This window comes from Barbus barbus (assembly GCF_936440315.1).
Source record: "Barbus barbus genome assembly, chromosome: 15".
NCBI classification, from domain to species: domain Eukaryota; kingdom Metazoa; phylum Chordata; class Actinopteri; order Cypriniformes; family Cyprinidae; genus Barbus; species Barbus barbus.
The window spans coordinates 2,517,807-2,530,286 of NC_136743.1; the positions used below are offsets into that span (position 1 = coordinate 2,517,807).

General features: G+C 37.3%; 3 protein-coding genes across 10 annotated transcripts in view; 2 read left to right on the forward strand and 1 right to left on the reverse strand.

The window, feature by feature from the left end:
- The window catches only part of LOC306881339 (epidermal growth factor receptor substrate 15-like 1), a 35,675-nt gene extending 29,931 nt beyond the window's left edge, over positions 1–5,744 (forward strand). For 3 of the 6 annotated variants that reach the window (XM_079435389.1, XM_079435387.1, XM_079435388.1), the window contains exons 23-24: positions 529–674; positions 4,430–5,744. In XM_079435389.1, the coding sequence (XP_079291515.1) occupies positions 529–674; positions 4,430–4,570 (287 nt within the window). In that variant the 3' untranslated portion in view covers positions 4,571–5,744. The remainder of the gene's footprint in view (positions 1–528; positions 675–4,429) is intronic. The other 3 variants (XM_079435392.1, XM_079435391.1, XM_079435390.1) reach the window with 1 other exon arrangement.
- LOC306881095 (ceramide synthase 2-like) overlaps positions 1–12,480 on the forward strand; it is a 385,605-nt gene that overhangs the window by 262,386 nt on the left and 110,739 nt on the right. The gene's annotated exons all lie outside the window — the stretch shown is intronic.
- LOC306881909 (Krueppel-like factor 2) lies at positions 9,251–12,313 on the reverse strand. The gene is made up of 3 exons (XM_079436264.1): positions 11,934–12,313; positions 10,543–11,401; positions 9,251–10,459 (listed from the first exon to the last, which is right to left on the reverse strand). The coding sequence occupies exons 1-3, from the start codon at positions 12,000–12,002 to the stop codon at positions 10,284–10,286; spliced, it is 1,104 nt and encodes a 367-aa protein (XP_079292390.1). The 5' UTR covers positions 12,003–12,313; the 3' UTR covers positions 9,251–10,283.

Sequence of the window (12,480 nt, forward strand, 5' to 3'; positions counted from 1 at the left end):
ATTTTAAATATACTTATTTCACCCAATAGCGAATATAATCCATAAAAAGTTAATATGCCTGATGGAGCGGCTGAATTCCTGTGGACTTTGACATTTTGGTTTCTTCAGTTTTCTTGATTGCTGTCACTTCTTTCTTCCACACATCAAGGGTGTCCTGCATCTACAAGGCTTTTAATCAATTTGTGAAGGTCTTGTTCATCCATGTTATTACAGAATTTGGACAAAAGCAACTGCATTTATTATAGATGTTTTGTCTTCATTAGTTGATCAACATCATCTGATCTGTCCTGCTGATAAATAGCCATAATATTAAACAGCAATAATAAATAGCCAGTCATCACTCTTATTAGTGATGTTAATAAATCGTTGTTCAAATCATGTGAGATGCACTGTTACTCTATTAAGTGAGCAGAGTAATGCTTTTGACTGAATTCTACAGCACTTTTCATGATTTTAATGATCTTTTCCTGTACCTGAACTGTTCTGTTGGTGATTGGGTGTCATCTTTGTTTTCTTTGACACTTTCAGGGAAGGATAGCAGTTCAGGGGTTCATAGTCAAGGGTTTGGTGCTCCAGCCGTTCGAAAGACACAAACGGACAGAGGACCCGGCTCCTCGTCCTCAACATTACGGTCTGCGGTTAACCCGTCCTCAGCGTTTACAGACTTTAGAGCTGTAAGTCCAGTGTCATGCCGTCTGATCGTCTCCATCAAGCTAGTTTCTGCTGTTGTAGTTTGTAGTTGCATCCGCTTCATCCTGACATTTGCCATCGCTGCTTCCTGCGCTGCCGCTTTGCCCGTTTGCATTGTCATGCGCATGCTAATGCAAGAATCATGCCCCGCTTTACACCGAAAAATAAAAATGTACTAAAAATGTACTCACCCTCAGGCCATCTAAGATGTAGATGAGTTTGATTCTTCATCAGATTTGGAGAAATGTAGCATTGCATCATTTGCTCACCAATGGATGCTCTACGGTGAATGGGTGCCGTCAGAATGAGAGTCCAAACAGCTGATAAAAACATCACAATAATCCACACCACTCCAGTCCATCAGTTAATGTCTAGTGAAGCCAAAAGCTGCGTGTTTGTAAGAAACAAATCCATCATCAAGACATTTTAACTTCAAACCGTAAGGTAAAATATGAGTCCTCTATTCATAATATTGTGAAAAAGTGGTCTGATCTGAATCAGGAGAAAAATCTACACAGATCAAACTCCATTTACAAGCTAAAACAATCCAAAAACAGCTCTAAACAAATGTGGGTGGATTTTGATGCGAGGGACAACAGGGACTTTTGGACTGAAGGAAGCATTATTATGGATTATAGACTAATGTTTTTTTGGACAGAAGCAATGTTTTGAAGGTAAAAACGTGTTAATGACGGATTTGTTTCTTACAAACACACAGCTTTTGGCTTCATAAGATGTTGATTGATGGACTGGCGTGTCATATTGTGGATTATTGTGATGTTTTTATCAGCTGTTTGGACTCTCATTCTGACGGCACCCATTCACTGCAGAGCATCCATTGCTGAGCAAGTAATGCAATGCTACATTTCTACAAATCTGATGAAGAAACAAACTCACATCTTGGATGGCCTGAGGATTTTCAGGCATTTTCAGCAAATGTTCAATTTTGGGTGAACTACTCCTTATTCATCATTTATTCACCCTTTTGTTGTTTTAAACTTGTACAAGTCAGTAGTCCATACAGCTTGTGCACTATAAGTCTTCGCTATCAAATGCCTTCTGAATGCACTGCTATGGTGCTTTTTGGAGCGACATGAAAACAAAGCATTGATCTGTAGTTAAAGGGTTTAGAAACTGATGATGCAGCTGAACAGAAGCAACAAGAGGAAGTTAAGAGAGGCCTGTTTGTTTTCAGCCAAACCTTTGATTTCCATCGAACTGGACTCATGAAAAGATGGGCCATTCTTAAACTCTGCTAATATTTATGACCCTCAGACTTTTTAAAGTTAGTTCAACAAGATGTAAAAAGCTTTTCAAGTTTGTGGATCAAAATAGTTTTGATTTTCATTAAAATGATGATGCACAGATTCTGCAGAGGAAACATTTGGTAATTGACATGGTTCATATTTAGTAGTCAGTAATCTGATTAGAATCAGTAGGAAGCTGTTTGATGTTTTAACAAGCATCCTTCATAATCATTTTCACACAATTTCTGTTTCATCCATAACAGGGTTGAAGATAAAAATCAGTTTATTTGTTTTACTCCGATAGCTGTTTATTGTTTTAGACATAAATCTCACTAACCATTTATGGTTTGAACAGGATATAACAATTTGCTAATAAGGCACAAAAATAAATGTAATTCCAGATAAATTCTCTGAAAGGGGGTCTGTTACATATTTTGTTTTAAGGATGTCTAAATGTTTTTAACGAGTAAAAAAACACTTTTTAAGTTTAACACCATCTTTCCTGTGCAATGAATTATGATTTCATAATTCAGAAAATATGAAATATGAAAATATGAAAACGACTTTAGCATGTTTGACACCAAAAGCTTGAATAATCATGACTCTCATGGTAAGAATAATACTTTAGGATCATTTTAAATGGCCTTTCACCTTCCTAAAGGTACACTAACGTGACCTTACAAACTCCTCATGACAATATGACCTCAGAATGACACTTTGGTCTGGAAAAGTGAGAAGCTTTTACCAAAACACTTCCTGTTTTCGGACACAAAGTGGCAACTGGTTTCACCTCAGTGAGTGTCACAGTTACTTTACACTGTTTTTGCAAATGTATATATTTTTTTATTTAAAAATAATATGCTTTTAGAATCAATATATGAAATCACTCTGTGAAGTTAGGCATATTTGCTAGCGATGATACTGAGTTGTATTAATTGTTCAAGAATCATTGCTAAATAGTTTTTCACAACCTTATTAGATCATATGAGTAAACAGTTCATTAGAATTGAACTTTAATAGTTAAACATCTATCATTCAGGTCAAATCCAGGTCAGCTGGGCCACAGGTGGCTCCTCTGACCTGAATGCACCCTGTGCTGCATGTGTTTGTGTGCTGTGCAGATGCAGTTTGCATGTTGCATGAGGCTTTGTGTTGTGTATGCCGTGCTTCTTGTGTCTGCAGAGCTGTGCTGTAATTTGTCTTTCTTCCAGGCACCGAACACATGAAGGTAAGGTGAAAGCAGGTCTACCGACCACATCTGAGCTGCTGCATGAGTTTGTGTTAACCATAAAACACCTACTCCACCCTGCGTGCACACAAATCCCTTGACAAATCACTCTGAGAAATCAGACAGTATATTGAAGCTCTTTCAAACAGCAGCAGCAAATGTAAGACCAGCCGACCAACCACAATGAGAAAAGAGCCAACATGCAGTTATTGTAGCATTGAAGATTGCTACAATAAAGCTTTAGACAGTATAGAAACTGTTTTATTGTATGAAGCATTTGGGCATTGAAATTGTCCTTAAAATGTCTGAATGCAGTTGCATTAGATGCATTTATTTGAATGTAAAATAGCACACTCTTCAAGGAAATATGATACAAAGATTGAAAAAGAAATAGGTTTTCAACTGTAAATGTTTCTTTTTTTATAAGTATTTTTTAAAATCGTTTTTGTCATGATTTGGCAACTTTTAATTACAAAGTATGTTTTTGGATCCTCCTTTACTTTAAATTATATTCTATTTAATGCAAACACATTCAGATACATTATTTGTGATTTAAGCGACCAACTACTTCTAGGTCCTCTTTATATTTCCTCTAATATGTATATTCTGTGTGATTTTGTAATGGATCTACCTTCATTCACTGTGTGTTTGGTCACTGGTGACTTACATTTGATGGAAACCAAAGGCTTCAGACCTTTGGTTGTTTTCTTGGCTTTCAATCACTGGCTGCACAACAGATGATGTAAATGATCCTCAGTGTGTTTTTGACCAAATAAAAAAAGAAAGAAAATCACGTCAGATTAGATGTTGCTGTATATAATTTTGCACAGATCACTTGTGCTCATGTGAAATTAGTGATTTTTAATTCACACAGTTATGTGTTTTGATATGAGGGCTGGGCGATGTATATTAAATAGTCAATTTATATTCATGATGCTTTTATTGGTGATATAAATTTAAGCAGCATCATGAATATTGTAGTGGTTTTAATGTGCTTTTTATGTGGCTGTTAAGTAGGGTTGCTTGATTTTTATCTAGGTTTTTACCTCTTAGATTAAAAATGTTAAAAATACGAGTTAATGTCTATTTTTGAAAAAATAGACTTTTAAAACATTCCAGAGCAAATGCATGCATATGGAGATCGACAAGGCTGATAGATGCCAATATATATTTTTCCGATATATATCGGCCAGCCCTAGAGTGATACATTCTGCTGTGTGTGATGATTATTAGTTTCTGTAATGACATTTGTTTTCTGGTTCAGCTCGGAAATGAGACGCAGCAGCTGGAGTGGGCGAAGCGTGAGAGTCAGAGAGAGGAGGCGGAGCGAATCCGGAGGCTCCGCCTACAGGAGCAGCAGGAACTGGAACTGGCTCTGGCTCTCAGTCGAGCCGAAATGCCGTGAAGCTTCAGTCCTTCAGCAAGACTCACCTAAAACGTTTCAGATGAAGCTTTTTCCCCAGTCACACGCTCTTCCTGAAGATCTCTCAGGTTTGCTGTAGCAATCACTGAACCAATGAAGTACAACAAAACCAAGGGTCAAAGTTACAAATTCACTTCACACATTTGCTCATGAACTGCACAAAACGCTCAGCCACTCTGTTAAGCTTTAAAAATATTATACACAGCTTCACCAAATACTGTAGGACCAGCTAGAGATCATATAAGTGAGATCTTTTCAGTCTTAAGTCATTTATTAATGCACAGAAGTCTCATAATAAATATCAACCCATATCTATGGCCAATGCCGGTTTAGCAAAGCTAAAAGGGCTTTATATCTCAGTGTCTTTAGGACCTTAGTTTGACTATGATCAAATTCAAATCTCAACCAGACGTTTGGTTTAATAAGGGGGATGAATTACTAAATGCATGAGATTTTCCACCGTCGGTCCACTTTATGATCATATATGATGTTTGTATTTACATATAAACCTGCATAATCAATGCATTCCTGACCGTGAAGAACAAATCCTGTCTCATTTTCCCTCCTGATACTGTTTTATTAGATGCATGAAGATCAAATGAAGCATATTTAGTTTTTGAAGAAACCTGTTTTAATTTGGGTTTTGCACTGTTCGTATGAGAGTGAGATGATGTAATAATGACTTTGTATTTTTTGTTTAACCCTTTAAAACTTGATCCGATCCTCACACAAACCAGCACTCCTGAAGGAGCTCTGCCCACTTTCATCTGGTTTTAACCCTTTTCTAGACTTTTCGTGAAGAATATTTTGCCTTGAAGTGAAGCCTTATACTGTATATTGAGCTTGGTCTTATTGTGTATTGATATATTTATTGCATCTGTGATACTTAACACTAAAATCAGCAGGTTATGGGTTGTTTATATGCTAGAGAAGGAAACTGTGGTGTGTGTATATGGGTTTGATTTTCTCTTTTATCATTTTGAAGATTCTTCTGACCTTCCGTGTTTTTATGTTTTTTGGTGGAAAAGGGTTAAAAATGATTTTACAATGTGCTGCTTTTCAACTTTTTAATAAATGTCAAACATATTTATCTGAATCCACTAGAAATAGTTGTTTTTTTTTTTAAATGAAGAATAAATTGCAGCCATTTCATCCCAAAATCAAAGGAAATTGTTTTTTTTAAATTATATTTAAAAGGTAAAATATTTTAAAGAAAGTGCTATCATATATAATTCTATTCTATTGTATTTATTTGTTTAGTGAAATAGGACCTGGACCTCGATTTGGAAATTCATCCACCAATAATATTTTAGTGGTATTTATATAGTGTTTTATATGTATATTTTATTATTTAGATATATTTTTTTATTTTTTATTCATTTAAATTTGAAAGAAAATAAACCTTTGAGACCATTATGTTAAATATTTTTATATAAAATTTTAGGTATTTAAATCAACATTAGATATGTATGCATTTGACAAACGGTTTTGTCCAAAGCAACTTACCGCATTCACAGTTTACCGTTTATCAGTTTATCATTTACTGGCAATTGAACCCATGACTTTGCTGTTGCAAGATCTACATGATCTGGTCTGAATTGAATCAACTTTGAATTGAAAGACAAATATGAAATAATAAAGCTGCAGTTTTCAATATCTACTTTTAAAATCGCCACGTTAATAGTGAGTTTCTGCCGTCAGAAACAATCGGACGGTTTGAGCGGCATTCAGATCAGATCCGTGTGCACCTGCTACACTTCATATCTGCTCATGTTCATGTTAGCAGCATCTGTACACTGAGCTTAACCGTTTCTATTCATGCAATATGTAGTATGTGTTGTACTGATGATGGACGAGCGTCCTGTACGTCGTGGCGCTCGGCATCAATGAGCGACTTTGTGCTTCTATCAGACGTTTGTCTTTTGCAAATGCTCTGTGAAGGGCTTCAGCAAATTGCTGTTTTTTCTGGATCCGTCGAGTAACACAAGCTTACAGAATGAAGCTCAAGCCGGACTGAAATGGAGTCCTTGGAAAGATTGAGATCTAAGTGTGAAAATAATTTAACAGCTGCATGAATTTTAGCTTCGGTATGTTAATTACCCCCATTTGGAATAACAGGAAATTCCTCTGCGAGTTTTTATTTACTGAAGACCGCCGAAAGAGCTGATTTTAAGATGGACAAATGAGACGAGCTCAGGTGACAGAAACACGAGGCTCCGGCTCTTTCCTCATTTGTGTTTTTCTTTGCACTTGATCGCTTAGCTTAACCGTCCACACGTGCGCTTCGTTTAGAGGCCTTGCCAGACATTCTTGTCTAGTCTTTGGATTTAGTTGTGGTTTTAGTGCTGAGTGCTTAAATCGAGGGGTCAGGAATTACTGACCAGCATGGATGTGTTCAGAACAGCGCACTATATTACCATATATTTACTCCTACAGCTGTTTAAGTGTAAAGCAATGCGCTTGATATTTGACCTTTCATTTCCACTTTTATATATCTTTCATATGGAAACCGTTTCCGCCATGGAATAATTGCAACTTTTTATCATCTTTTTAATTTTTATATCTTTTTAATGTTTATATCTCAATTATATACGAATTCCGAGTTTATATCTCACAATTTTCATTCTCACAATATCTATTTTAGGTTTATATCTTACAATTCTGACTCATTCTGATTTTTTTTTCTTGCATTTATGACTTTATTTCTCACAATCCTTTTTTTTCCCTCACAGTTATTACTTTTTTTCTTACATTTCTGAGTTTATATCTCATAATTCTGAATTTTTCTAGCAATTCTGAATGTTTTCTCACAACTCCCAACTTTTCATTGCAATTCTGACCTCTTTTCTCACAATTCTTGGTTTATATCTTGCCATTCTGACTTTAGTCTTTCAGTTTATATCTCGCAATCCTTCATTTTGTTCTTGCAATTCTGACTTTTTTCTTACATTTTTGAGTATATATCATGCAATTCTGATTTTATATCTAATTTCTGACTTTTCTCACTACAATCTTGCAGTGATTTAAAATTTTGAGATATAAACTTGAAAAAAAGGTTACCTTTTCTAATTTTTCTAATTTTTAAAAATGTATTTACTTTAAATCCCTTGGTGGAAACAAGCTTACATATTTTCATAATCAGACTGGCAAAAATAGAGATAATTGCTCACGAAATTGGATTTATGAAAAGATGTCACTCTCTGAATTAATATTCATTATTTTGTTTGAAACATGTCCTTGCATATTGCTGTTTTAAAAGTAATTGTCAGTATTTCTCATCTCTAATAGACTGTTCTTGACTATATATACGTGGATCTTTACTTCTGCTTTGAAAGCTGTTGAATTGCAGTAATCACAGTAAACACAGCCCTTTATATTTGTTTTGCTTTGAAGAGGAAAAGAGAAGCTTTGTTTTTTCATGTCAGATTGGTAGTAAAAGTTACTATCATCAGCACACAAAAGTGAAATGAGATTTCTGCTTCACTTCACTGAGTTGCTAATAATAGTCAGGGTCACATTTCTTCTTTTTGTCTCAAATTTGCATGAAAGGGAACTCTAGTGCTGTTTTCACACATTATTCACAAATGCAGAACAAGTTCAACTCTTGGAAAACAAGCACAGAGCTGAATGCTTTATTTAGACATGTTTTGACATTCAATAGGAATTGAACATACTTTGCATGCCATGCACATATAATTGATGTATAAATAATTTTTATTATTCAATAAAAATGTATAATTTTAAAATGTATAATTCAAGACGCAGCTGGAAAGCATCTTGGTCTAAACTATAAACTGCGACGTCCCTCGCTAGCCATAAATATATACATTTTTGTAATATATATATGTGTATAGATAGATTTTTTTTAAATTATATTAAGTATGCACATCTTGTGTATAATTTATATATATATATATATATATATATATATATATATATATATATATATATATATATATATATATATAAATTTAATTTAATTTATTATTTTTATAAGGATGAACTGGGGCATATCTAAAACATCTAATTTCCCATGTTTCTCTGTTATTAAAATATATAGCAATAATATACCATTTGTAGGTGTCTAAATAGTACTGTGTGTGTATGTGTGTATATATATATATATATATATATATATATATGAAATCTCAGAATGTGTTTCTAGTCTTTTTGCCCCAATGCAAAATGAGCTGATGCTTAACAAATATTTTTATAAAATATGCAGATTTGGGATTTTATCTTCCATACTGGACATCAAAGTGCCCCTGGAGTCTCTTTGATGTCAGTGTCTTTTCTGCGTCTCTGGAGTCTGGGATCTTCAGCTGAGAGCCGAGCGCCCCTCCGTCCAGACGGATCTAAATTCTCTCTCTGTAATTATGTAAATGTAGTGTTTGTATTTATAGGCAGAAGCCACAGGCTGCTGGCCTCAACCTGACGCAGCTGGAAAGCATCTTGGTCTAAACTATAATACCCGACTCCACGAGCTTGAGTGGGGGTTCAAGAATAGCACTCGTGCGACTTCCCTCGCTCGCCATAAACGTCTCCAGTTTCTGGGGACTTCGTTTTCCAGTGGCTTCAAAGGAGCCTGTAATAAGAGACTAGCAACCGACATCCAATAGGTCAGACCCAACATGACAGGCAATGACAAGAGACCCGATGGATACATATATATTCAAATTTAGTTTAATATTTACAATAAATACAGTACTTACAATATAAAATGTATGTACACAATCTTATAAAAACCTAGGACCTCAAGCCCTAGTGCATACGGTGCAACGAGGCACTGACCACTCAATGTGCAGCAAGATACAAGATGTTTGAAAAGAAATGCGAACACATTTGAACACACAGCTCTGTTTTGTTGCATAGTAGCAAGGCAGTTTCAACAGCAAAACATTGTCGTCGTGCATTTTACACTTTAACATCAGAAAACTGGAGGTTTGCTAGTCGTCAGGCTTTGCACTCTTCGTGGCTTCAGAAATGCACCGTTAAACAAAGGCTGTCTCCCGATCGGACACAGATTCATAGGACCAGCCCTTCAGGACGCATATTACCCATAAAAGGCTTTAAAAAGAGCTCAATCTATGTAGTACCAGCTACTTGTTACAAAAGTACACTCTTAAAAATAAAGGTTCTTTTTTTGGCATTAACAGTTCCATAGAGAACCTCCAATATAAATGGAACCTTTCCAAGAATATTTATATGTTCTTCAATGGTTCTTTCACTGAAAGGTTCTTTGGGAACCAAAAATGGTTCTTTTGGAGCCTCTTAAAACTAAAGGTTCTTTCTTGCAATGATAGTTCCATAAAGAACCTCCAATATCAATGGAACCCTTCCAAGAATCTTTATAGGGGAAAAAGTTCTCTAAATGTTCTTGAAACAGTTCTTTCACTTAATGCTTCTTTGGGAACTAAAAATAGTTCTTTTGGAACCTTTATTTAAAATTTTTTTTTTTTTTTTCTTTATTGGAATCGACGGCTCCAAAATAATCTTTAACATCCATGGAACTTTTCCATTGCACAAAAGGTTCTTTAGATTATTAAAATGTTCTTTTAAAAACTGATCACTGAAAGGTTCCAAAAATGGTTCTTTTGCAACCTTTATTTTTAAGAGTGTATGATTATATAATTCTTAATCAACAATATGCTTTAAGTCATTAAATAAGGCAGTTATGTGGTTGCGGATCCAGTCCTCACAGGTGTCTCTTCATATGCAGCGCCAGGTGGTCTGAGCGGGAGAAGGCGCGTTCGCACAGGTGGCACTGGAATGGCCGATGGCCGGTGTGTTTGCGGAAATGACGCGTCAGCTCGTCAGAGCGGGCGAATTTCCATCCGCATCCCTCCCAGTTGCAGTGGTACGGTTTCTCACCTGATGATGCAAAGCGATGGGATTAGTTTTACTTGTTTCAAAACACAAATGCATGTTAAAGACAAACTCAAATGCGCTCTTACCGGTGTGGGTTCGGTGATGAGCCTTCAAATGCGAGCTCTTGGTGTACGTCTTGCCACAGCCGGCGTAGGTACAGGTGTGCGTCGCCGTGCGCTTCCTCGGCCAGGTGCGTCGCCCTCGCTTGGGTTTGGACTCCATTAGATCCAGTGGGGAGGACGGAGGAGTCAGAAGAGCCCTTTGCATGTTGGGTTGCATGCCCATGGCATCCTCGAACATGCCAAACTGGTGTGGCGCCGTGTAGGGGATCTGCATTTGAGCGTAAGCCGGAGGCGAGTGATGGAAAGCCTGCGGAAATGCGGTCTGGCGCAGGTGGGAGTCATTTGGACTCAACGGAGGCGTCATATTCCCTGTGGCCTGTGGAGAAACGGCCAGTCTGGGTTGCTCGAAAGACATCATGCATGAAACGTTGCCCTCTTGTTTGATTTTTTGGCAGCTCTGTGGCACCATGCCCATCACCGGCCCGTAACCGTCCATTGATGGCTCAACTTTGATATCAACAAAGTCCTGTCTGGGAAACGAGTTGACGATGAATCTTCCCTGAATGGTGCCGTCATAGGTGTTGTCCATGTCGGATCTCAGAAGCTCGGCCATCAGGCTGTTGGAGTACAGCGGAGGAGGTGCGCTACATTGCTCTGGAGGCACATATGCTCCTGTCGAGTACATGCCGCATGGCTCCGCGTGTGAGACGAACTCTGCTCCAGCCTCTAGAGGTCCTGTTGTGTTGGCCAGGATAAACTCCAGGTCCAAATAATTACTCAGATCCTCGTCATCCTTGCGGCCACGACAAGTGTCCATGTGATGTGCCACGTTGAGCAGAGGGCAGCCGCCACTCTGTGGTTTGTCCTCCTCACATTTCCACCTCTGCAACAGAATCAAAGGTGCTTAGAATTAAAACACTGTCAGATGCTTTTGCATGACTCATTTTGAAATCCTTTCATGACTTAAGATGAATTTGAGATGCGTCTATACTTCTGACATCTACAGTTTACTGTGATTTTCACCTCAACACTTCCAACCAACAAATGAGATTTTAAATCACAAGAAAACATGCAAAAATGGATAAAAACTTTTTTAAGAAGTATCTTACATAGGCATAAATAAGTAATTCTATCTGTATCTTGTTTCATATACTGTATATATATATATATATATATATATGAGCAACAACATACAAAATAAATTGTCATTTGATGTTTGTGCTCGCTTTCCGATGTGTATCTTCAGTATTTATTTTATCTAGTGCAAACAAGTGGAAAACAAATATATTCGCCTGGAAAAAAAATTCGCAGTGTTTTAACCACTTTTGAGGTTTGGTGTCCCGCATTGCCCCAAGTTCCCTTAATTCACCCTAGTTTCACCATTTTACGAATGCAAACAAATTTCAAATACTTACATCCTCCCAAAGTTTCTCCTTCTGGTTTGCAAACGTTGAAATCGAAGGCAAAAGGCAAGGTAAAGCCATTTCCAAGATGCGTGCTGCGTTGTAATTTTCTTCTGTCTTGTTGCACTTGCTCCTGAACAGATGTCAAACTGCGCTGCGCTTTTCCCTCGAGTGAACTTTCAGAGTCATGAACAAAGTGTGTCTGGCAGGAGCGCCTCCTTCCTAATAAATACTTCTCCTGGACCAATTGTGTGAGCGGAGGAAACCGCGTTCAGAGTTCCCAAATATAGTCGGTATATAAGGCACTGTGCGCTCTCTCCACAGGTCCACAGTTTCTCAGCGCTGGACAGCGCGCTCCGGCGCATTTAAGCTCGTGATGACGCGCGTTCCCCTCCCCACGCGGGGGCGCGGCAGAGAAGGCGGTCACTACAATCATCTGTGAAGTACAAACACGAAACTGTTACCAAGGCGTTTCAACAAAAGCTCGAATTGATCCAAGTGTAATTCCAGTCTCCAAACAGCCTACATTCACCCATGCGTAATTTAGTCTCCAAATATA